A 25697-nucleotide genomic window follows, 5' to 3' on the forward strand; every position below is an offset into this window, starting at 1 on the left:
AGCCCCTCGGAGAGCAGCAGGAATTGGGTTACTTGGACAGCGAGGACATGAAGAGAAATAAAGGTTTAATCCTATAGCCTGAGCCATGTTTTGGTGGAAAAACTCTGCACCCAGGAGCTCAGGCAGCTTTTCCAAGGAGCTCAACTCCCAGCAGCTCTTGCAGAGCTCCGAGGCTGTCGGGGATGTCTGGGTTGCATCGGGGTGGGGATGGATGCTGCTGTGCCTGGGACAGCAGTGGCTCTGCAGCACATCCCCAGCTCCCTGTGTGCCCAGTGGGGCTGCAGCAGTCCCCAAACTGCCCATGGGTGCCCATGGGCACATGGCAGCTGCCTGACATCCCTCTGATCCCCTGGCACCCTTCCTGCACACCTGAAAGCAGCTGCCAGCCAGGCTGCAGGGCTGGATTTTCAGATGCCACATCTTAAGGCAATCCTGTCTTGCTGGCCACCCTGTGGAATGGCACAATCCCACCTGTGGGAGCACTGAATAACTGCAGAAGGGCTGCACACAAAGTTTCAGCTGCTGTGGCTGTGTTTGAGGCACCCAGAGCGTGTGCTCTGCAGGCAGAGCCACATGCCATCAGCTGTAGCACCCACCTGAGAGAGAAGAACACAAGGGCAGGTTTAGGTTGGGTATTAGGAAAGATTTCCTTACAGGAAGGGTGGTCAGGCACTGGAACAAGCTGCCCAGGGAAGTGGTGGAGTCACCATTCCTGGGAGTGCTCAGAAAATGTGTAGATGTGGTGCTTGGGGACAGAGTTTAGTGGTGGATCTGGCAGTGTCAGGTTGAAGGGTTGGACACGATGAGCTCTTCTCCAACCTTAACAATTCCCTGGTTCTATTTACCTAGCAAAGATAGAGCTCAGGTGCCCTGAAGTGCCTCCTGCCCTGGGCAAGGACACACAGAACCATCCCTGCCCCCTAACCTTTGCCTGGACACTTCTGAACATCTCTCTATCAAATTAATAACGTGTCCATGTCACACTTTGGGAAGTCCAGACAGCTTTGGCTCAAAGCAAGCACAAAGATTTAAATGACTTTACATATCTGAGTAATTCTGCTGGCTGGTGCTGCTTAAATTTAAACACATGCTTATATGTTTGCATATTTAAGCTCTTAGTTGGGCTTCATGTGTGGAGTTGAATCAATGTTTTTTAGGTACAGAATAGTTTGGGGACATTTTTCTCCCCTGAAAATGTCGACTTTAGCCTGAAGAGAGGTTTCTTCCCTGTCCTTGAAGGTGTTCAATGCCAGGTTGGATGGGGCTTGGAGCAACCTGGTCTAGTGGAAGGTGTCCCTGCCATGGCAGAGGGTTGGCACTGGATGATCTTCAAGTTCCCTTCCAACCCAAACCATTCTGTGATTCTTTACACCTCATTTTCTGCTGTGCTCCACAGAGAAAAAAAATATGTTTCTGATAAGCTGTTGGTTGGCCTTGCTCTCTTTCAGGGAAAAAAGAAAAAAAAAAAGAGGCAAACTAATATCATTCCTTACCTAGGAGGCTCCAAAAGAAAGTTACTACACTCTTCCATTAATTAAAAGCCTGGTTTAATGAGTTGACAGCCACCTTTGCTTCCCTGTGACCTTGCAGAGCAGCCTGCAGATGAGAGCTCAGGTTTCTAAAGCCAACACCTGAGGCAGGCAGAGGTCAGCTGTGCTGATGCCCTGGTGTGCAGCATGCAGGAGGAGCCTTCAGCATGACATTTAAATAATGTTTTTTGCTGTTTTCAGTCTCAGGTGATGATGCTCCACCTGCCCATCATTTTAGTTGTGCCAGGGGGAAAAAAAGTGCTTGGCTTTATAAATATTCGATTAAATTAGGAATCTGGCTCTCTAAATTTGGTTTAGGCAGACTGGGAGTGAGTTTTTCACGACAGGAAGAAAGGGGATGATGGATCTACTCATTTTCACTGACACAAGGAAAGGACTGAGCAGTGAGGGCACCAAGAGTTAAATCTCCATCCTTGCCCTTGGAAGGAGGGCATTACTACACTGGACTCTTCTGTTTTGCCTTCTGAGACAGACTCAGTGCTGGAAATACTCCAGCTGGCAGCTGAAATCCTGAATTTCTGTGCGGGGCAGGATGTGTAGTGCAGCCTGAGGTGAGTCCAGCCTGGCAGTGTGGCAGGGCAGGGGGTTCTGGGCACTCACAGGAGAGGCTGTGGGTGTCTGAGGGGTCCTGGCTCAACATTGCTTTGGGGCTGGGACTGCTGTGGTGTCCCCAGGATGGCCCAGCTGCTGGAATGTGTTCCCTGGGAAGGAAAAGGGGGAAACCTCCTGGTCCCCTCTTGCTGAAACTATCCCAGATCTCATCCCACCGTTGAGACTGCAGTTCCACAGGGGACTCCAGCCCATGGCATTGGGGAATCTGGATTTCAGCTGCCATTTCATGGTGAATTTGGGGATACCAGTGATACCTGCGGGTTTTGCTGACCTGCATCTTGGAGTTGGGGTGTTTTACATGTAAGTCAGCTGGGATCCAGACCTGCAGTGGGGTTTCTGACTTTGGCACAGCCACTGCCATGTGAGGGGGCACCTGTGTGCCTCAAGGACTGGTGAAATAGGGCTGATGGTGAGGGGGAAGGACTTCAAGCTGCACCCAGGAGATGAGTTTTCCTGGGAAGATGTGGGCCTGGATGCCTGTGGGATTTAGGAGCTGACATTTTCACCTGGAGTCTCAGAGATTTGCCCTGCCCTGGGAGGTGTCTCTGGGTTCCTCATTGTCCCCTGTGTGGGAACACCTTCACCTGAGTCAGTCCTGTGTCCCTGTCCCATGTGTCCCTTGAAACGTGGTTTTGCTCACCCGACTGGCTCTGCTGAAGTTATTTTGTGGGATTTTTTTGTGCTTATTGCCTCAGTCTGGCTCACATCTGCTTGGGATGAGTGTCAGTGGTTTTCTGGGACTCTTGGCAAACTGTGAGCTCTGAAAGGCTGTTTTACATGTTTGGATCAAGATGAAGTCTTTGAAGTCTGTAGGCTGAAGCTTAGGTTTATATAGGGCTAAATATTTCTTAAAGAAAGTTCAGTGATGTTTTCAAGAGGCAAAGTGCCCATGGCACATTGGTGATGGCTCAGGAGTTGTGCACTGGCTCAGGAAACACTCCAAGGAAGCTGGGTGTTCTGTGTCTTTGAAATTCACACTCCACATTTACCTGCTGAGGGCAATTAGGTGGAGAGGGGGAGTTTTTTAAAGAATGAAACACACTGGGCTCCCTACAACTTCCTTAAGGTTCTTGGAATCAAGACCCAGGATTTCAGATATGGGATAGGTAACGATTCCTGCTCTTTTTCTTTGAAGCTCCTTAGATGCTCTCTCTGGGATTTTCAAATGAGGCCAGAAACCTAAGCACAAAGGTAAAGGCTTCATGAAGAAATTTGGTCATGTCTGTCCAAAAATGCTGTCAGGACACAGCCAAAACAGCTGGAAGAGCTCCCTGTGGTACCCTGGTGTTCCAAAATACAGGGCTCATTCCCCAGGACTAAATTTCCAAGATGTTTGGCCATCTAATGATTGTGTTTCAAGTCAAATTGGTGGCATTGCTAAATACTTCTCTCGTTGTACAGTAGAACGTGATGCCTTAAAATTTCTTGATCTTGCAGTTGTCTCTCCAAAGTGGATGTTTAGCTGACAAAATCCATAATGATGGATGTTCTGTCAGTAGGCCCCAGCAGAATTTGCAGTGCTGTAGATCCACATCCCTGTCAGTGCACGCACTTCCATTATGCTTTACATCTCTCCCACGATCTTTCCTATTTAAGGGAAAACAAGAAAGCTCCAGGTCAGAGCAAGCGCGTAATGACGCTCATGAGAAGCCCCTGGCAGTGATGACCTCAGCTTTACACTGCTTTGCTTTGTCTGTGCAGATAGTGGCAGCAATAATGGCAATCACAGGAATTGTAATGATGGCATATGCAGATGGTTTCCAGGGTGATTCCATTATTGGGGTGGCCTACGCCGTGGGATCAGCCTCCACGTCTGCACTCTACAAGGTAGGTCACAACTGTTTGTTGGCACTCCTATGTTCATTAGCACTGGCTGTTGAAAAGACAAAAATACAGAGAGGATGTCTGTAAAATAAATGTTTTGTTCTGTTCATCACTCGTTGTGACAATGTCAGGAAATCTACCCCGAGGGTAATTAGCTGTCATCTGCCAATTACCCAGAATGGCGTTTCTTAATGAGCCTTTAATGAAATCTCCACTGCCACGTCAGGAGGAGTGCATGATCATTTTTAAATCATGACAACAGCGTTTATCAACACCTTTCAAAGTGGCTTTCCATGTGCAGCAGGGAGGAGAGCCAGGTTGGCCAGCTCATCCCAGGTCTGCCCCGCAGCTCCCTGGCACACGCTGGGCTCAGAGCCCTGTGATGAGCACAGGTAATTCCCTGGAGACACTTCTGCTTGGAAGAAGTGGCTGCTCTGGAAGCTGAGGGCTGGGAAAGGCAGGGATTCTGTGTCTCAGGAACAGGTTGGGCTGAACGTGGCTGGGTTTGTTTTCAGCTGCATGCTTAAAGTTTGGGGTGAGTTGTGGTGGGATCAGAAGCTGCCCTTGCAGCTTTAGACTTTGCTCGTCTCACTCATAAATTTGTTGTGGCCTTTCACAAGTCACTCAGTTCATAGAGGACAAATTCTCACAGAGTGAGCCCTTCCAGGCTGGTTTTCCTCTCACAGCAGGGTCATGCTGTGGAAGTCACTGGAGTCTCCTCCCAAATCCCAGCATTGCCACACTCAGCCCAAATCCTCTACATTCAGTTCATGAATGGTGTGTCCTTGGGTTCTTGCTTTAGTCTTGCTTTTTCCTGGCTTCTTCTACACTTGTTCCTCGTGGCATTTTGTGTAAAGGTTTGTTACACAGCCCCAGCCATCCCCGTGGCAAAGATGTGGTGCTAAAACAAAGGGAAGGGCAGAAATCCCACCAAGGATCCCCCTGCAAGACTCTTGTGTAGGAAAAGGGCTGGGCTGGGGCATGTTGTCCTTTGCCCCACTCTCCCCAGTGGAGTGCTTCCATGGCAGGCATGGAGTCTAAACCCCTCCTCTCTCCTCTTCTCTCCAGGTTTTGTTCAAAATGTTTCTTGGGAGTGCAAACTTCGGGGAAGCAGCTCATTTTGTGTCCACCCTGGGCTTCTTCAACTTCATCTTCATCTCCATCACCCCCATCATCCTCTACTTCACAAAGGTGGAGTACTGGTACCCCTTCTCTGCTGTGCCGTGGGGTTACCTGTGTGGAGTAGCTGGCCTCTGGTTAGGTATGTGATTAAAAAAAACCTATTTCTTTTTATAATAAAAAAAAATTTAAACAATATTTTCTATAATAATATAATTATTTAAGATTAATTTAATATTTAATTAATTTATATAAATAAAAATAATTTATTTTTCTAATAAAAAAAAATTATGGGGGCTTCACCCCTCCTACCCTGTATCAATTTAGCTTTGGGCAAAATTAATTTCCTCCATCCCCTTAAGCAGCAGAGCTCTCTTACAGATTAATTCTGGTCCTGGTGCAAACTGGTGCTCCTTAGAAATGATTCATATTTCTCATTACACCTCATGAAACATTGCTATTAATTTATATACAATTAATAATTGATATGTAAGCACAGTTATAATTAATAATAATTAATAATTAACAATAATAGCAGGGAGTAAACATGAAGCAGCACTGCTAATTGCCTATTTTTTCATCCCTACCGTAGGTCCACACCAATGCCCCTGTCTCTGGCACAGCTTGGCTGCTGTAAATCCCATTTCGAAGGGCTGCATGTTCCCAGGCAGCTCCTGGGGGATGTTTGTGCACTGACAGGGGCACCCCCACACCTTTCTGGGTGCTGCAGGCTCTGGGCAGGGCTCACATAAGGCTCCCTCTTTCTGAGCCAGAATTGCCAACAAAATATCTGTTGGATTCAGCCCCGGGGCATTTTAATTTCCACATATAACAACATCCTTTCCTTTGGTAAAGTCTCTTTTATTCCATAATTGAAGAGGTTTTTGTCTCACTACACATTTATTAAATGGAAGCAAAGAGAAATGTCACTGCCCATCCCATCCTGAGATGTGGCCAGGCTGGCAGCTGAGCTGCTGTGAGCACCTTCAGCTACTGCAGCTGCCCTGAGAGCTCCTAGGGGACCAAAATTAGGGATAATTTGTCACCCAAGTGTATAAACCCAGCCTTATGCAGGGGGCTCAGCAGCAGGACTGGGTGGTGGGTGATCAAAGTCTTAAGTTTGCTTTTAATCTTTCAAGGAAAGGTTAAAGAAACTTAAGCAAACTTCAAGGGTTTTTTTTAATCTTTCAAGGAAATCAGAGCTCTCTGGGGGTGCTGTCATGTAACAAAAAAAACCCAAACCCCAAACAACAAAAGACCTGATTTTTTGTACCTGATTAAAGCCTGTGCAAAGCCATGGAATATGATAACCTCAGTATTAAAGATTAAAAATCAATTACTTTGTGACAACTCCCTCATTGTGGTATGGATACTAAATATCACATATTAATATCACATACTAATATAAATATAAATATAAATAATAAAATAATACATATAAATATCACATATTAATATCTACATACTGTAGAGTCAAGGTGGAGGAGAAAAGTCTCACTCTGGTGTTTTCCCCCATTTTTATGTAATATTTTCTCTGTTTTTCTCCAGCTTTCAATATCCTGGTTAACGTTGGGGTGGTGCTGACCTACCCCATCCTGATCTCCATCGGCACCGTGCTCAGCGTCCCTGGAAATGCAGGTACCACTGCTGCTGCTGCCAAAACGAGCCCATGGCAACTCAGAAAGCAATTTAATTGCTTAAATAATTTGTTGGGTGGAAATTGACTCCAGAGTCCTGTCTTGAGCAGCCTGTGTCTCTGCTCTTCAGTCTCTTCAGCCTCATCACTCTTGGGGCTTTGAGCACCAGGAAATACTTGGTTTTAGGGGAATGCAGCTGTGCAGCAATGCCTGTGGGAGGCTCAGGGGTGCTGTAGTGCTGTTGGTGGAGCTGGGAGCCTGGGCCTGGAGCTCTCTGGCCCATGTGCTGCTCTCTCCCCATCCCTGGTTCCTGAGGGAACACTCTGCTGATGCAGCCTGTTGTGGATAAAGAGTTACCATCGAGTGCCTTCCATCTCAGAAATCACAGAACCATAGGTTTGTTAAGGCTGGAAAAAACCTCCAAGATGATCAAGTCCAACCTTCAACCAAATATCCCTGTGCTCACTAAGACATAAAGTGAAGTGCCATGTCCACTCACTTTTTGGACACTTTGAGGGGTGGTGACTCCACCACTGCCCTGGGCAGCCTGTTCAGTGAGGAATTTTTTCCTAATGCCCAAACTGTCCCAACTTGAGGTCTTTTCCCTTTGTCCTGTCCCTTGTTCCCTGGGAGCAGAGCCTGAGCCTCACCTGGCTGCACCCTCTTCTTGCAGAGAGCCAGAACGTGCCCCCTGAGCCTCCTTTTCTCCAGGCTGAGCCTCCTTTTCTCCAGGCTGAGCCTCCTTTTCTCCAGGCTGAGCCCCCTCAGCTCCCTCACAGACCCTTCACCATGGAAATGTTGAGGTTTAATCCAGTCCCTCCAGGCTCCCTCAGATCCTGCACAGAGGAGCTGTGGCACTCCAGTACTACATTGTCAGATGATTGCTCAGGGAGATTTGAGAGCCACAGGGCCAGAGTGCAGCACACAGGGTCACAGGGACGTGGCCCTCAGTGCCATCACCCATCCTGCTGCTGTTGTGACGCCGTTGTTGTTCCTCTCCTCCCAGCCGTGGACCTGCTGAAGCACAAGATGATCTTCAGCGTGGTGCGGCTGGGGGCCACCATCATCATCTGCATCGGCTTCCTGCTGATGCTGCTGCCCGAGGAGTGGGACGAGATCACCCTGAGGTTCATCAACAGCCTGAAGGAGAAGAAGAGCGAGGATCACTCCGAGGACATGACGGAATCCAGCGTCCACACGAGGAGCAGGAGCAGAGCCAACGGGACGGTGTCCATCCCGCTGGCGTAGGGCTGGAGGAGCGTCCCTGCACGCAGATGTGTATTCTGTGAATATAGCTTAACTTTCCTCACCACCTGTATGCTTCAAAAAATGTCATCTAACCTGAGCAGGGGATGAACTGTAAGATAAGAGAAGTACATCTATAATAAATGTTTACGTTTATACACTTAACAAGGAACGGGTGTAAATAACTACAATAAAATCTTTTGTAATAAATGTTTTAAGCTTGTGTCTTTCTGAGCTGGTGAGTTTAAAATGTGGATCAAGTTTGCATCGTTTATCTCTCTCTCTGCTGGCAGAAGTAGAGCCATTTTGGAGGATACAAATCTTGGATATTTCCAGTTAAATCTCAGAATTTGACATCTTGACTTACTTTCAATGAAGTGCCCTTTCAGCGGGGTAGCAGTTTTGGAAAAGCATTTCAAACCTCTCCTGGAGTTCTGAAGAATCCATTTCTGAAATGTTAGCACTGATATTCCCAATTATTATCAGAGTAAATATTCCATGGTGTGCAGAACATCAGGCCTCTCCTCCCAGGCCACGCTGAGCTGTGCCTCTTTCCAACACCACCTTTCTAGAAGTGGTGCTGGAATTTGGGTGCCTTGAGTAAAGCAAAAAAATAACTTTATTTACCTCATTTTCTCCCAGGAAAGCTGCACTCCCAAGTTTCAGGAGAGATGGAACACCCTGGATCGCTGCTGTCCCTGGGAAATGCCATTTTCTATTTTCCAGAGCGTTGGGACAAACAAATATTTTTCTTAACCTCTACTGTGGAAAAGTCTTTCAAACGCCAGATGAAACCAACCAACCTCCCAGTCCCTTCCCTAAGGCTGTTGCTGTATAATTTGGGCTGTTTTACAGCACTCCTGGGATTGACTACTCAAAATGTCTTTATTTGAGAGCACTTGGTAGAAAGACAAACATTTTTTCCCTGTTTTTTTGTTTTGTTTTGTTTTGTTTTTGGTTGGTTGTTTGTTTTTTGTTTGGGTTTTTTGTTTGTTTTTAAAGGAAGAATAAAACCAGCTGGAAAGTATCATAGATTACTGAGCTCTGTTGACCTTCCTGCCCAGTTTGTGAGTTTGATTAACAGCAAGTAAGGGTGTTTTGATGTTATTTCTGCCAGGAGGAAAAAAAAATAATGTAAATTATAAATTATTTAAGTCTTTATTTGACTCTTCTATTGGATGTTTTTTTAATATTTTAATATTCATGTCTAAACTGTTCCTTGAAGCCAGCAGAGCAGAAAAAATACTTGTGTGTATTAAAAAAACTCACAAACTTGGGCTCTTTCATCAAATAGCTGCAGAATTAAGGCTGCAAAAACCAACCCAGCCATCTCCTGTGCCCTAAACCCAGAGGTGTAAGGTTGGCATACACACTCAAGCCTCTTACAGCTCCTGCTCTGCTGCTTTTGAGAAGAGATAGACAAAAAATATTCCAAAAAAGTTAATTACAAAGATGCTGATGGGCTGAAAGCACCCAGCACACGGCAGCTTGGCCTCTCCCCACACTTTTGGAGCTGATACATTTATTTACGTTGCTAGATAGTTTTGGGGATGTGTTTTACTGAAATTTCAGCTCCTGCCAAACTGAACACATGGGGAAAACAAAACTTTGAGTATGTATTGATGAGTACTTTTTGGCAAGCAGCCTCGTGGCAGCATCTTCAGGCCTGGGAGTGGATCCTTTAAGGAAGCTCATTGAGAATTCTGTGTAAAATCCCATTGTTTGAGTCAGCTTTCCCCTGCTTGACACATCCCACGGCCAGGGGCACAGGGTGTTGAGAAGACTGTAATCCCAACCAGGAAGGCTTGAGCAGAGCACCCCTGCTTTGGTTTGGTGTTCATGGAATGATCCAGGTTGGAATTGGGTATTAAAGATCCTCCAGTTCCACCCCCTGCCATGGCCAGGGGCACCTTCCACTATCCCAGGCTGCTCCAAGCCCTGTCCAGCCTGGCCTTGAACACTTCCAGGGACCCAGGGACAGCCAGAGCTGCTCTGGGCACTCTGCTCCCAGATGTTTTCCAGCGATGCCTTAATCCCCCTCCTTCACCTCTGCCCAACCTCCAGTTCCAACTCCTCATTAAGCATGGGAATAATGATTTTCCCTGGAGTGCAGCTCAGCCTTCCAGCTGGAGAAGAACCCACCAAACCCAAGGAACCACAAACAGAGGCTCTTGGGGCTGATGCTGCTGGTGACCCACCAGAGGAGCAGCAAACCAAAAACCATCCCCATCAAGTGACCGACAGGACATCGCCACTTCCACCACCACTGCCACTTCTGGCAGCCCCCTCTGCCCTCCCCAGCAAGCCACAAACCCCCAGTGGGGTTTCATTTCTCTGGCAGCCCCCTCTGCCCTCCCCAGCAGTGTGAGGCTGCATTTCTGTGGCACCCAAGGAAAATGCCACTTTTGATCCGGCAGCTGCTTTATCAGATTCTCCTTATGGCTGGAAGGAAAACAAAACGTGCTGGGAATAACCCTCCTGGAGCATCCCCAGCAGAGGCTGGAGGGCTCTCTGGAGGACTCAGTGAGGCAGCAGCAGCACAGGCAGCGTTATCAGCACCACGGTGTCCCCAGCCTGGGCTGAGAGAAGATGAATGTCCCCTGCCAATAGCAGCGACAAGGAGCAGAGGGAGGAAGGAGCCGTGTTTCTTGACCTTACAGATGTGTAATAACAAGCTCTATCAGCCACAGCAGTTTGTATCCCAGCCAGGGGAGCCTTGCTGGGTTATTTTCCTCCCTTTGCTGATCCATTTGTTCACGCTGTCGCTGCCTGAACGTGCTGCAAGCAGGATAAACAACAGCCTGCTCGCATCGCTGGGGTTCTTTCTGCTTTACTCACTGGGGATTTGCATAAAAGCCCAGGCGTTACTTTGGCAAAAATCCATCCCACCCACTTTCCATCTCCTCCTTTGCCCACATTTTTTTTATTTTTTTTATTTTATTTTTGTGATTTAAAATTCATTTTTGAGGAGATGCTTTAAGGCAGAGAAGCTTTAAGGCTTTAAGATCCGCTGCTGCAGTTGGGTGTTTGAGTGGTGCCCCTCATTCACCTTTGCCCCTCTGTGTGCAAATGTCCTGCTCCAAGTCATGGCACTGCCCTCCCCTTGAGCTTTTCCCAGTATCTTTTATTTTCCCAACATCAGAGCACTTAGGAGTCAATGATTTTTTTTTGACTGCGATAAATCTGCTGAAAAATCCAATTCTAGAGGGATCACCATCCCCTCACAGGTTGCTGAATTTAGTGGAGAGTTTAAAGTAGTAAATGAAATGAGAGAAAGGGATAAAACTCTTCCAGCTCTCCTGGGAGGAACTGTGGGCTGTCCCTGAGGGCACTGTATGGGCCCAAAGCTCCTCCAGCCCCATGTTTCTACAGCACAGTACTCAGGAATTTCACTGACCTTTACATATAGACAAAATAAAATAACATTATTGCATTAAATAACTCCCAGTTAAAGAGAAGGATGAGCATCTCTGACCAGGATCTCAGCTTGCCTCAGTGACCTGCAGCAAGGGCATCCTCCTGCAGCCTCCCCCCACCCCAAACCTTCAGCTGCTGCCCTTGGCCCTCTTTGCTTTGCAGAGTGAAACTCTGGGAGAAGGAAACATGGACAGGACCTCTCCTGGGGTTGGGGAGTGTGGGGAGCAGGGGGACCCTGCCAGGACTTTGGCAGTGCCTGGGTAAAACACCAGATAAAACATGAGTATTCACATGGGTTTCTGCTGCTCCCACACATCCATCATTGCATTTAATTCATGATTTCCCCAAGCTGCTTAACAGGAATGACCTGTTCTCAGCAGGGGAAGGGTAATTAAAATAAAAAGGAAAAATAGTAAGCATTGAGAAACTCAGGAGGGAAGCAGGGTGTTGATTTTACATTTTCATTTGAAAAGAAGAAGGAAAAAAAATTACAGGCCAGGTTGCTCTGCTCCCTCATGCCCTGTGTGACCTGGGAAAAGCAAAGTCATGAGAGATGTTGCTGCTTTGTGGCTGAAAGCATGAACTGGTTGTGTTGTTCCAGGGATGAATAATTTCTTCTGGGGGAAACTTGGTCTGGTGGAAAGTGTCTCTGCCATGGCAGGGGGGTGGAACTAGAAGATCTTTAAGATCTTTTCCAAGCCAAATCCTTTTACAATCCTATGATTTTATGAACTATCAAATAGGACTCACTTTGACCGATATTCCCAGATAGTTTTGTACTAAAGCTGCATTTCTTCCAGCAGTGCCCCCAGCCAGCAGGAGCAGAGGTGGGAGAAGCTCCTGGGCCAGGCTTTATTCCCAGGCTGCTTCTCCCATGCAGGATGGGAGACACTTTAACCCTTCTGGTGCTCCAGGGATTGAATTTCCTTCCAAAACCTGAAGATTTACCAAAAGAGCCGCTTGAAGAAGTACCTGCAGGCCAGCTGAGGTGGTGGCCCTGGATGAAAATCCCTTGGAGGTGAAAATTGGAGCTCGGCACCGGCTCCTGAGCTGCTTCTCCCTCCTCTGTCAGCAGCAGCCACCTCTCATCCCTGCAGGGGAATGGCTGGGGATGGGTCAATGTTTAACCAAGCTGGGGAGGACATCTGTGAGAGCTGGCAGGGCTCACAAAGATCCCTCCCAGGTTCAGGGAGGACGGTGCATGAGGGCTTTCCCTTCTCCTCTCGCAGCCCTGGCTCTGCAGGATGGGCCTGAGCTCCTCCAAGGTGCAGCCCAAGGTGACCAGGGTGGCCCCAGGGCCCACTCTGGGTGTCCTGCCCGGGGAGCCAGGACAGCCCAGCCCACAAAGCCCGGGTGGGACACCCTGGGGAAAGCCCATCTTCCACCTGGAGCTTCCACCCCTGCGGGAGACCTGGCACAGGAGAGCCTCTGCAGGTGAGGGGTCACTGCTGGGACACTGTCAACCTGGGGCTGGGGTCTGCTGCCTGCAGTGTGGGGTGGGTTTAGGGCTGTGCTGTTCTGCATCAGCAGCTTTCTGCCATTTTTGCCATTTCCAGCATCTTTTAGCTTTGGGAAAACTCATTTTTTTCCTCCTCCACCGTTTTGGAATGCGTCTCAGTCACCAGAGGCCAGATCCCAGCTCCCTGCTCTGATCAGTCTGGAAACAGCCCAGCATCACCCTGGCACCCACCTGTGTGTGAGCCCATCACAGCCCTGTCCTGCTCACCTGCCCCTGTCAGACACATCCCTGATCAGAGTTAGGTTCTGGGCAGGGAAAATCAGCGCTGGAACCAGCAGCAGATTTCCCAAGCCAGGAGCAGAGGAAGGCAGCCTGGCTGGGTGTGCTTCCCTACAAGGAGCCTTTAAACTCCATCCATACCCAAATCCTGCCCAGAGGTTTGCATCCATCTGGAGAACATCCAGCTCCACAACGAGCTGGATGCTGACAAATGCTGCCCACAGCTCTTAGGGGAGTGTAGGGAGAAACATCCACAAAAACCAGTGGGTGTGAGGAAGGGTGAGGCAGAGGGAGGAGGATCTGCACCCCCAGCATCCCCCTCCCTGCTTTTCCATTCCCAAAAAGCAGTTTCTGACCCACACCAAGCAGTGTTAAGCACCACTGCTTCACCAGAGGCTGGATATTTCCTCCAGGATCATTCATCAGGTGGCATCAGGAAGCAGTGAAAGCAAATAAACCTCTGGAGTGACAGCAGTGACATTCCCAGAACTGAGGTTTTGGGGAGAATACAGATCAGGTCTGGCTGTAGAAGAGCAGGTTTTAAGTATTTCATGAGAGAAAGAACAACCAAATGTTCCTGTTCTGGAAAATTATCAATGGGCATTTAACAAATGCTTGTTAAAAAAATGTGTATTTAAAAAAAAATAAAATAAATGTAATCTTCCATTACTTTCCATTTTCAGAAACAAGAAGAGTATGCTCAGGAAAGCTCAGTGAAGTATTAGCTCAAGCTGCTGTCCAAATAAGCAAAGCCTCCAAGAGAATCGGTTTTATTTGGTTTATGAGCATTCAGCTTGGCTTATTTTAAATCCAGTTACCCCAGAGGGGAGGATCTGCTGCTGTTGAAGTGCAAGGGTGGAAAACAGGAGAACAGGAGTCACAAGGATGCCTTGAGCTGGGGCTTTGCTCTGGGGGGAGCAGATTTGGGGCCAGGGAGCCCTCACCCCCCAGTTCTGTATCTGCAGATGTCCCACAAGCCACATGCATGCATGGGATGGGAGGGGAAAACTCAAAACAGCCCCAAACACACACAGCACAAACCATCAAACCTCAAAAGGGAGAAATAACTTCCTCAAGGCCGTACCCTTCACCAGGACAAGCTTCTCTTAAGCCACAGCCACTCCCTTGTGTCGTGTCCCTGTTCCCATCTCCATGGGCCACCCCCTCACCTTTTCCTTTCCCCTCTGAAATTCCCTGTGCACTCACTTGCCTGCAGACAGAGGCAATGCTCCATAACCCCCTTTTTCTCTAACAAGCTGCTATTTCACCACCAGTTCCCTGCAGATGAGGTTTGTTTCTCCTGTGCTGGAATTTTTCCCTTCAGGCTCCCGTTCCTGCGTGTGTGGAGCAGCCACAGCTTCACTCGGTGGTTAAACATTGCCAGGGCTCTGCAAAACATTTACCTCGTGGAGTTTCCCACATCCCAGCACCCTCAGGGAGGCAGAAATTCCTCCCTGTGAGGGTGGGGAGGCCCTGGCACAGAGAAGCTGTGGCTGCCCCATCCCTGGAAGTGTCCAAGTGTTCCAAGGATGGGGCTTGGAGCAACCTGGGGTAGTGGAAGTGCCCCTGCCCATGGCTGGGGGTAGAAATAAAATGATCTTTAGGGTCACTTCCAACCCAACCCATTCCATAATTCTGTGGTTGTCTTCTCTCTCTTCACCAAGAGCCCAGCCTGGTGATCTTACAAACTGACCTCCAAAATACTGCTTCTCTTGTTAAATATGGCTATTAAATTTGGCATCAGCTGTAATGTTCTTCCTGCACTTTATCCCCAAGCCTCCTCCCCTGTTAGCTGCTCAGGGCTCCCAGCCCGTGGGTGCAGGAGCTGCTCAGCCACACCTCACTTAACTCCAGGTATAAAATGTCATTTGAATGCACCAGGACAGCCTTTTGGGGTGGATGGGTGGGATAAACAGATAAACTGTTGTGTCATAGAAATACTTCCTGCACGTGCAAGTATTTATTTGTGCAAGAAAAGAACAAAAGGGGCGGTGGTGTCCACCTGAGAGCCCCAGCACAGATCAGAACTGAGCCTGGATCCCGCCCAGGCCTGAGAGAAAGCTCTGCCTTAATAACTAACAGGGCATCACTGGTGTGTGACACCTTCTTCTGGGCTGGTTTCCAGGGTCTGGGGGTGCACCACTCACCTGAGCACAGCCCTCTGACTCCTGCTGCTGCAGCCCAGCTCTGCCACACTCGGCAATTCCACAGAGGCATCGCTCAGTGCCACCAAAAAAATAACAACAACAGAGTCTCAGGGGCTGAGCAGCAGGAAAAGACCCAAACCGTGCCTGTGCCTGACTAACAGGGCAGGCAGGGGGAAGGCAGAGGAGATCAGGGATTTCTTGGCCAGCTGATGGTTACAGGGAATGGGAGGAGAAGAGTCCCTCGAGCACCCAAACCCCAGGGGCTGGGGGAGAGGCCACAGGAGACACAAGAATGGTGATGGTCATATTTAGGAGCATGAGTGGCTGTAGAGGGAAGCTGGAGTGGTGTTTGTGAGAGGTCACAGGCACAGTTACCCCCACTTTAGTTCCTGCAGCCAACAGAACGTTCCATGTGTTACTGCCATGCCCAGACAGGGGTTTCAGTGGGACATGCCAACCAAAAACCAGGGCACAAAGCTATTGCTGAGTGCACCTAAGCAGCTGATCCTCACCCAAAAGTAACTTCATCCATTTCTTTAACCTTCAAGGGCCCCTCTCTTTGAACACCTTGCCAGGAAAGGATGGAGCCAGCATCATCAAGCAGCACCCACCTCGGAGGCCTCAAGTAAGGCGCGTGTGAAGCTCCCTGGGAGCTGCCCTGACTGACCCCTCCCTCCCCATGGGCTTTTTGGGGACAGGGACACGTGTCCCAGCACCACGGTGGGGGAAGCAAATACCCTACAGCCACACAAGGGGGTGTCCTGATTTTGGGTGACCACGAGCTCGTGTGCCCCCAGCAAGGACATGGGGACACCTCTGCTGGGATGTCCCACTGCCCTCTGGGGTGTCTGGGTTCCTGCAAACCCTGCTGTGGCCACGGGGCCAGAGTGGCCAGGACAGAGCCCTTGGCAGAAAGGATCCAGCCTGTGTCGTGTGGGGCTGCTTTGGGCTCTTCAGGCCAAAGGCAGCAGCTTGGGAGAGGAGATGGAGAAGCAGACAGATGTGCTGTGCACTAGGGGATGGTGAAGGACACAGCAGTTGTTCTGGGTTTCAGGAATCTCTGTTCATGTTCTGCACCTGCCCAAACTCCCTCAGTTTCCCCATCCTGCACTTCTCAGATCCGTTCCTCCCCAAGACCCAAACCCCATGACTCTACCTGACCTAAGAGTCAAGATTTCCCTCCACACAAAGGCTACCCTTACAAAACTAAAGCTCAGAAATATCTCCAAATCATTTCTCCCCCTGTACTTGGCACTGGTGAGGCCACAGCTCGAAGCCAGTGTTCATTCATGGGCATTTCTTCCTCATATCCAACCTGAATCCACTTGGAACAACCTGGTGTAGTGAAAGATGTCTCTGCTCCTGGCAGGGGGGTTGGTCCTTAAAGTCCCTCCCAACCCAAAAATTTCAGGTTTCCATGATTCTGTGAACAAAAATCCCACTGGAACAAGGATTCTTTGCTTGAGACTTCCTTGCTGTGATTATCATCTTTTAAATATAATAAAGAAGAGCCACCAAAGGGGGTCACTTAAACCCGCTCCCCGCAGGGCTGTGGCTCAGGGTGACCCTGGTGGCTTCAGAGGTGTGGAATGATGTGTCCCTGGCCTTGGTGGGATGATGCAGCAGTGGCTTCTGGATGGAGCCACCCACACCCTGAAAACTGTCATGGAATTGCAGTTTCCTTTAGAAACCTCTGACCAGCACGGAATTTTTAATTATTGATTTTATTTCCATCACGGCTGTACTTGAGTGTTTTTGAGACAGTCACTGTTAACACTCATTCCAGGACAAAGACTTTGTTAATCCTACCCTGTCCTGCTGCTGCTGCTCTTAGGGAGTGCACACAGCTCCAGCAAAAGCCTTTTTCCCTTGGGAATATTCCCAAAGGCAGTGGAGCAGGATGGCGTGGCCTTCTCAAGGACTTTTAGAGGATCTTGGTCAGAGAGTATTTCCAGGGAAAAAACTGTGATGTTCACAAAAACTAAAGGGAAAAGTCAGTTTTCCAGCCTGGGACAGAGCTTTACCCAAAGCCTGAAGCTTGGCTTCCCCAGCAGGATGGGGTGATGAGCTCAGGGATGTGGGAGGATTTTTGCCTTCATCCACCCCGTGCTGGTGGCCTTGGTGGCTTCCCAGAGTGATGCCAGCCTGGACCACAGCTTGTGGTGTCACATGCTGCCATCTAGTGCCATTTTTCAGGTTCATATTTAGCTTTGTGGGGTTTTATTTTGATGCTAAGAGACGTGCACGTGGCGTTGGGGATGGTGGAGAATTCTCCCTTTACGTGATGCCGATTTTTCCTCCTGCATTTTTACACAGATCCAAAGCTCAGGATTCAGCAGCAGTTCAGTGCAGACAGTCAGAGACATGTCCCCATTTGTTGGACACTTTTTTGTAACCAAGGAGTTAATGGTGTCCCAAATAAAGTATAAATCAGGTCTTACAAAGTCCTTGATGATGTTCCCTTTAATTTTTATGGAAGCTGTGCTGAGCTCCCCTCCTAGAAGGGAACTCTAGGTGGAGTCACCACCCCTGGAAGTGCTCAAAAATTGTGTGGATGTGTTATTTAGGGACATGGTTTAGTGATGGACCTGGCAGTGCTGGGATAATGGCTGGGCTTGATGATCTGAGGGGTATTTTCTAACCTTTGTGATGCTATGAATACCAAGCAACACCTCAGAGCTTGGCATTATTTAAGGAGGCATCTTTGCTCCTCAAGATAAAAATCCATGCTCAGGGCAGGCTGTAGAGAAAGTCTCTGCCTATTTTCACCAGCCACCAGAAAAGGAACTTTGTACCATGCAGAGTTTTACAGAGAGAAGTCTTACTTAGGCAAATGTAAAGACTGGCTGGACAGAGGGAACGGTGCTCTAGGTCTCCTCTAATTGGGATCTGCCCTTTGATGACCTGATAGTATCCTTATGATTAAATTATGACACATCTGCACGCTCCAGCTTTGCCATGAAGCAATCTGAGCTGTGGTTTGGCTTCACTCTGGTCCTGGATGGAGCTTTGGGCACTGTTGGGGCTCAAACAGAAAAACCTGCAGGGATGGAATTGCTGTCAGACTGGGGCCTTGCTGTTTGTGCTGCAATGCAGAAGATTTCCCCAGTTTTACCCACTCCTGAAGGACAAAATGCTGCTCATTTCTCTGAGATGCCAAACTCCTCCCTGTATCCCAGGCAGCTAGGCCAGAATGGGAGCTGGGAATGTCCAGGTAATTTCATATGTGGTTTTATGATCCTGTGGAATGAGAGATGCTAATTATAAATACTGGACTTGCAGAGGCTTGAACCTGCCATCCCTCCACAAGCCATCACTCCTGCCAAGCCCTGGAGTCAGCGAGCAGTGGCTGCAGGCCCAAAACCAAAGGTGAGCACAGGAGTTTGTGCCCTTCCACAAGCCATTCCGGGCTGCAGGCTCCTTTCCCTCACACCTGGGCCCCCTGAAGGGCAGAAGTTGGTATTGGCTGTGCTCCTGTCCCTGGCTGAGCCCAGGACACTGAGCTGAAACGTTGGTGTGAGGGTGAGAAGATCCAAAATAAGGGGAAAGCTTCCTGATCTCCAGCACGAGAGTTCCCTGGATGAGATGCACCTGCTGAGCCAGGACAGTAAGTGTTTTTGAGGCTGAAAGTATGAGAGGCACGTTTTTAAATTACTTTCTTGAGCACCCATCACTTGCAGTTGGTGGGGAGAAGGGAGAGACCTTCTCGCTCTCCCTGACAGGAGCTTGGAGCCAGGCAGGGCTCAGGCTCTGCTCCCAGGGAACAAGGGACAGGACAAGAGGAAATGGTCTCAACTTGTGCCAGGAGAAGTTTAGATTGGATTTTAAGGAAAATCCCTTCACTGAAAGCATTGTCAGGCACTGGCACAGCTGCCCAGGGCAGTGGTGGAGTCCCCATCCTTGGAAGGGTTTCAAAGCCGTGTGGATGTGGCACTTGGGGACAGTGGTGGCCTTGGCAGTGCTGGGGGAGCAGCTGGCCTCCATGATCTTAGGCACCTTTTCCACCCTTAACAACTCCATGAGTCTGATTAAAAGCTGCAAACACCGTTTGCCATAAATACCCGCTGCAGCCCCAAACATGCAGAAGCCATTCTTCCCTTTGGATCGTGAGATTATCCCAGAGAACCAACCCAATGCAGTAACACCTCGGGGGGCAGGAGCACGAATACATTGCTTTAATGAGGTTTTTTTCCCCTCCTGCCCCAGAGCTGTGGGATGAACTGCAGGCACAGTGGGAATCTGTGATGAATCCCTGCGAGCTGGCTGCACAGGGAGATGCTCGCTGCCTTTATCCGTGAGCAACTGAGGGGTTTGTGAGCTGGTGGCTCTTCCTTTCTCTTTCAGAAAGTGCAGGTGTATTTATTTCCACCCTTAAATACCTCGTAGGTGCTGGAGAAGAGGGGGCAAAGCCTGAATCCCCTCCCTGGCAGGAGGCAGCACTTGCACAAGCTTCAGATGCTGGACTTGACCCGCAAGCGACGAGAGGTAATGCCAGGATGGATTTGGGGAGGAGATGGGGGTGTCTCTCCCACGGACCAGGAGGCTTCAGACCTCTTGCTGGAGAGGTGAAAGGAATCTTTCCCTGTGTCTCAGGCAGAGGGCTGGTGGGGAGCACCCCCAGGGCTCCTGTGATCAGTAATTACCTGTGATTTTTCCAGTGCTTTGCCCTCATTTGGCCATGACTCACAGAGAAACCAAAAATCCCTGTCCCAGTCATGTTCTGTCATGCACCCAGCCTGGCAAATTCCATTTGCTTGGGTTAAACTACTCGACTGTGCAATTATTTCCAGGGCCAACCCCCTAATGCTGTACCACGTCGAGCTATTAAAAGGCGTTCGCTCCTCTGCTGCTTGTGTTGACAACTCATTTGCAAACCCAGGCGGAGCTGAAGCGGAATCTCCACAGGGAGGCGAAAATCAATAAGCAAAAAATCAAGGAATTCAGCCCCCAGGATGTCCTTGACAGTCCCCAGAGAGCTGACAGCACCAGAAGCCCAGACCCTGTCCCTGCTGAGCATAGTCAGCATTTTCATGAAGATGACCCTGGTAAGTGGAATTATTTTCCAAGGCGATGTAAAACTCACCCAAACGTCACCTGGAGAAGTTTCCCTGTGGAAGATTCTTCCAGTGCTCCACCTCCTGCAGTGATAAGAAGCAGGTTCAGGGGGAAAAAGGCTGTGTTTGTACAGCTCTCTGGGGTAAACGTGCCACTCACTGAGGCTGATCACTTTTTGGGTTTAGGGTTTTTTTCCCCACTGTCCCTACAGAAGGGGGAAGTGAATCTCAGCCACCTCTTCATCCTGGCCTGTCCAAGGCACGAGCCCTGTCCTGCTTTGCCTGCACATGGCAACCTTTGGCACAGGCTAGGAACGTGTCACCAAGGCTGAAAGTGCTTAAATCAGTGAAAAACTTGCCTGAAGGTGAACTTTCACCAGGAGGAACAAACTTGGCTTCCCATTCCCTCGTGGTTCTTCACCTCTTCCCCCTGGGGATAAAGCCACACTGTCAGACTCTAAAATTTCACCAAATATAATCCTGGGTGTGTTACACCTCACCCTGCCCCAGACGTGGGGTCTGGTCCTACAGGGAGCTCCCAGGATTTTCCTTCTGTGCCTCCAGCTGCCCTTTGCCGTTTCCAGCTCAACTCCAGCTCTCTGAGCAGCTCTACAAAACCACGGTATTTTATTCTGTTCTCTCCCCTAGGAAACACGTGGGGTGGGGAGCTCTCCAGGCAGCCTGACAGGGCTGAGCTCTCTCCAGACAGGAGGGGGAAGGCTGAGCTGTGGTTCTGCAGGGAGCCACGGACGAGGGATCTGTTCTGGGACTCCTCCAGCCCAGGCTCCGAGGAGTGCGAGAGGGAAGAGAAGACTCACCGCAAACCCACGCTCGTGAGGACCAGGACAGAGAGAGTTTCCCTCTTTGATGACTTCTTTGACAGGGATTTCTAGTGGCATGGCTTGGGATGTGCCAAAGAAACGAGGCCCAGCTCTGGAAGGGCTGGAACCCCCCCAGAGGGATGGGCTGAGGTTGGAGACAGCGCTGTGGAATTTCTGTGAGCACGGGTCGGTGGAAAGGACATCTGGAAACGAGGAGCTCACTGATGTGGGGTGAATAAAAACCCTCTGGGCTGTGTGGCTGAATCAAAATATCAGGGGAAGAAGCCTTGGATGGAGCAACAGTGAAATGGGGGTAGAGAGGAGGAGGGGGCTGGCAAAAACAAAATAAAACCAAGCAGAAGCGGGGGAAAGTTCTGGGTTAACCCCAAATATTAAATTTCAACTGAAATGAAACGTTTCACTTGCCTTTGAGTTACTCAATCTTCCTGTTTAAATTGGGGTTAACCTTTTTTAAACCACAAACCCGAGTTCTAAATGCAAGGTAAAATGATTCACTTAGAGTGTCTTTAAATTAAATTTTTTTGGCATTTATAAAATTCCTCTTTGACTTTTGTGGCTTTTTTTATTTTTTAATTTCCTCTCCCCCCACCCTGTCCTGGACACAGAAATATATGTACTTTCTTCAGAACTAATCTACAGATTTATATCTAATCTGAAAAATCTGCCTTTGGTTCAGTTTTTTTTTTTTCCCAGTTCAGGGTTCAGTGCTGGAGAGTGAATGATGGAAAGGAAGAAATCTCCATCTTTTCCTGCAGACACTCTCCCAGGGATGCTGGTCAAGGCTGCAGCACTCACCAGGAATTTGAACAAGCTGCCCTGTTGCAATCTGACATTTCCAAGTATATTGAGAAAGATGGTTATATGAAGGTGTCTGATCTATCAAAAACAATCTTTCAGTTTCCTTCTCACATAAACTATATTTTTTATCAAATGATCTCATTTTCCTTACAAAATAATTAGTTACCTGAGAGAGAACTTCACCCAATTCTCCTGTCTCCTAGCTGGTTGTCCCTGGAGCTCCATAAAGGCCACCAAGTTTTTGGATTCACTTCTATAAAAGCAGATTCCAGTTAAATATCACACAGTTATTTTAACGTGGTGAACTGGATTTGTTGGGGTCTGGTGAAACACAAGGGAGGCAGAGATTTCACCAGCAGCCCTGGCCCTGGGGAGCAGCCAGGTCTGATTGCCAGCAGCAGTTTTGCCTCTGTTTGAAGCTGCAGAGTTGACAAAGAAGAGTAGACAAACGCTTTGTTATAGATACATATATTGTTGGCTTTTTGCAAATATTAAAATGAATGTTATGTGTATAAGAATGGAAATTTTTGTTGTATTAATATAGTTTTCTTTATTTCTTTTATTGATGAAACTTAGAAATAGTGGTATAATACATATATGTTAAGCTATGACATAGCATTAAAACAAAAACTACTTTTGTCTGTATAACCCAAAGACTGAAAAAGATAGCTGGAGACACTTTCTTTTTCCTTTTGTAAACTATCTTATCCAGATGAAGACAGCAGTGACCAGAACTCTGGGGGAGGAATTTATTGCATTTCTGGTATCAGAGAATGTAAATCTCAGTGGTGCCAAGAGCATTGATCTATTGGGAAGGGGGCAAGAGAAAACTCAACAGAAGAACACCAAAGATCCTAAGAAGAATGTATGAATATGTATGAGAATTTATGGATATGTAGTAGGGTTCTGTTTTTAAGGGACAATCCTCTGTTAGTAAGGTGTGCTCTCTTGGCTGAATGCAGAGACACACGGCTGTATTTGTCTACTTAATTTTTTTCTCCTAATTGTTTTTTTATTAAACTTTTAAATTATATAAAAATTATGTGAACCTCGTTTTTCACACTCTTCCTTGTGCCTCCTGCTTGGCTCCCTCCCTTCCTGCTTGTTCATTCCAGAACTACCAGGGAACAAAACCTCTGCAGCTCAGCTCCTTGCTGCAGGGCAGGGATTCCAGCTGTAACAAACATCATCATCATCACCACAGCCACTTTCAGCTGGAAGGAAACCTGATGCTTTCATTTTTCAAGCCAGAATAAGAAGATCTAGAGTCAATTCTCAGTTACCAGGATGAGCAGGGCTTGGGCAGCTTGGGACAGATGGAGCTTGTCCTGCATCCCTGTCCCAAACCTGTGCTCCTTCCCACAGAGCTGTTGTGATGTGTCTGCACCCTCAGATTCTTGATTTACACAGCCAGAAGAGCAGGAGACACATTTTTATACTTTTTTAAGGGAATGAGACACCCATGGCTGACTCACTTTCACCAGTATTTATCTTTATTGAAAATCCCAGGCAGAGCAGGAGCTGGAAATCACAGTCCAAGCCCCAAATCAAGCTGGAGCCTCCAGCCAAGCTGCCCAGGACTGAGCTGCTCTGTCCTGATTTCTCCTCCTTTTGACATCCCTAACTGTATGACCCATTACAGAATGTCCACATGCTCCATGGGGCAAACTGCACTTTGGAGAAAACCCACACACCATGTGGGATTTCACCAGAAAAACACAAAACCAAACCCCAGCACAGGGAAGGAAGAAGAAGAAGAGGAATCATGTTAATGAGGAGAGCTGCTCATGGCTAATGAGTCCGTGTCTGGAGTCTGTTTTAAAAATGCCCTGAGAACTTTACTGATCAACACAGACATCTTGTGTGAGCTGAAAATATCGTGAGAGCTTGGAACTCAGTGTTGAGGGTGTGCTGAAAAGGTCAATGATTTAATGGGCTGGAACAATTAATCTGGCACTTGTCTATACACCTGTTCTCTTAATGATGTGACACATCTCCCTTCTGTGTTCCCATCTGTCAACAATTAAGCTATAATTGGTGGAAATGCAATTTATCTCAGACAGAGCTGATAAGTTTTCCAATAATCGTGTTGCCAGCCATGAGGGAAGAGTGCTGCCCACAGAGAAGTGCCTATGGACCACTCAATCCATATCAGAGACTGCAGAGAAGACTCTCTGAGCATTAATTTGTCAATCTGCAGCATGCAGAAGTTGCTTGTACGGAAGGGATAAAATCAGCAAACCTGCTCCCATCACAGGGGGAATGTCTTCCTCCTGGCAGTGGGCAGGGTGAGGTGGGAAACTGGGAAGAATTCCTGGCTGTGAGGGTGAGGATGCCCTGGCACAGGGTGCCCAGAGAAGCTGTGGCTGCTCCTGGATCCCTGGAAGTGTCCAAGGCCAGGTTGGATGGGGTTTGGAGCAGCCAGGGATCATGGAAGGTGTCCCTGCCCATGGCAGGGGGTAGAATGGGATGGGCTTTAGGGTCCCTTCCAACCCAAACCATTCTCTGAGTCTATGAAATTCCTCTGGTGCTCAAAACTGCTTGTCTGTGCTGTTGATTGTATTAATCCATCACAACCTGTGGAGAGGCAGGTGACATCTCATCCTCTTCTTTCCAGCATCCTTCCAGACACTGGAAATGAAAACTTTCTCTTCGTTACTAATGGTGAAACACAGACTTTTCTACAAACTGCAGAAGGTGTGGGAAGGAAAACCCCAACCAAGCTCCCAAAGTGTGTGTCCTGCACCTCAGCAGTGGAGACTTTAGAGAGAGGCTTTCAGCTTTCAGCTGGAGTCCTTTGAAGGCTGAGCCATCACAGCCAGCTCTAGAGAGGACACAGCTCTCCACTCACCACATCTGAGCACACACAGTTTCAACCCCACCCACACCCCACAGAAACCAGAGCCCCTCACCCCCCTGAGCCTCCCCAGGGATAAAAACATCTTTCTGTGGCTCTCCCACACTACCCAAAGCTTTAAGGCAAGGCTGGACCCTTCCTGCAGGGTAGAGGAGTCTCCACACAGGAGCTGTGCTGGGGCAGAAACTGCTCAGCCCAGACTGAGCACCAGAGAATTCAAATGATTGTTTTTCAACAAAACTGCAAAGAATGGAGATTTGACACAGTTAATGATGTGGGTGTGGATAGCAGCAAATGGTACAGCCCAGGAGATGTAGGTCAGATAGATCCCTGCCCCAAAGGACATTTGATCTCCCCAGGGAAATGGCTATAGGAGGTTTTTGTCAGTACAAACATGGCCAGAGCAAGCCAAGTTCTTCCAGCTCAGGATTAGCTAAACCAGTTTTGCTGAAATGTTAAATAAAAATGATAATGCTCAGCCTGAATCTGTACCAGCCTGGCAAAATCATTAGCAATTAAATGTGCAATTTATAATAGGAAATGTCAATGAACTGTACTTCTGTATTTAAAAAAGGAGCTGGGGTTGCTGTAACACCTCTGTTATTGTTCTTGAGAAAAAAAATAATTTAATTACACTTAGCAAAGAGAAGTGTTAGGTAAATAAAGCTGAACAAAGCCACACTGTAACTGGATCTCACTGACTAGTCTGGATTAATGGGATTTTCTAACCTCCCTGGGCTCAGTCCCACCTGGTGCTCGGAGTATTTGACCTCCCCAGGAATGTGAGTCTTCAGCATCATATAACATCCTCCTGCCCCGATGCACACAGGCATTCAAAAGCAGGGAAAACCCCACCA

The 25697-nt window shown here is 48.3% G+C and overlaps 2 protein-coding genes across 5 annotated transcripts in view; both read left to right on the plus strand.

The window, feature by feature from the left end:
- SLC35F4 (solute carrier family 35 member F4) overlaps positions 1 to 8130 on the plus strand; it is a 111292-nt gene extending 103162 nt beyond the window's left edge. For all 4 annotated transcript variants that reach the window (XM_014257459.2, XM_088057698.1, XM_088057697.1 and 1 more), the window contains 4 exons: positions 3864 to 3989; positions 5055 to 5247; positions 6654 to 6743; positions 7749 to 8130. In XM_014257459.2, the coding sequence (XP_014112934.1) occupies positions 3864 to 3989; positions 5055 to 5247; positions 6654 to 6743; positions 7749 to 7990 (651 nt within the window). In that variant the 3' untranslated portion in view covers positions 7991 to 8130. The remainder of the gene's footprint in view (positions 1 to 3863; positions 3990 to 5054; positions 5248 to 6653; positions 6744 to 7748) is intronic.
- A 4468-nt stretch (positions 8131 to 12598) lies between these two features.
- Positions 12599 to 21428, plus strand: CCDC198 (coiled-coil domain containing 198). Its single transcript, XM_005528548.2, has 6 exons — positions 12599 to 12838; positions 15838 to 15914; positions 18572 to 18658; positions 19676 to 19774; positions 20169 to 20334; positions 20992 to 21428. The coding sequence occupies exons 1-6, from the start codon at positions 12649 to 12651 to the stop codon at positions 21234 to 21236; spliced, it is 864 nt and encodes a 287-aa protein (XP_005528605.2). The 5' UTR covers positions 12599 to 12648; the 3' UTR covers positions 21237 to 21428.
- The last annotated feature ends 4269 nt before the right edge of the window (positions 21429 to 25697 follow it).

Source organism: Pseudopodoces humilis, chromosome 7 (assembly GCF_049639895.1).
Source record: "Pseudopodoces humilis isolate 2021_Gansu_Grassland_sample_001 chromosome 7, ASM4963989v1, whole genome shotgun sequence".
Classification (NCBI taxonomy): Eukaryota; Metazoa; Chordata; class Aves; order Passeriformes; family Paridae; genus Pseudopodoces; species Pseudopodoces humilis.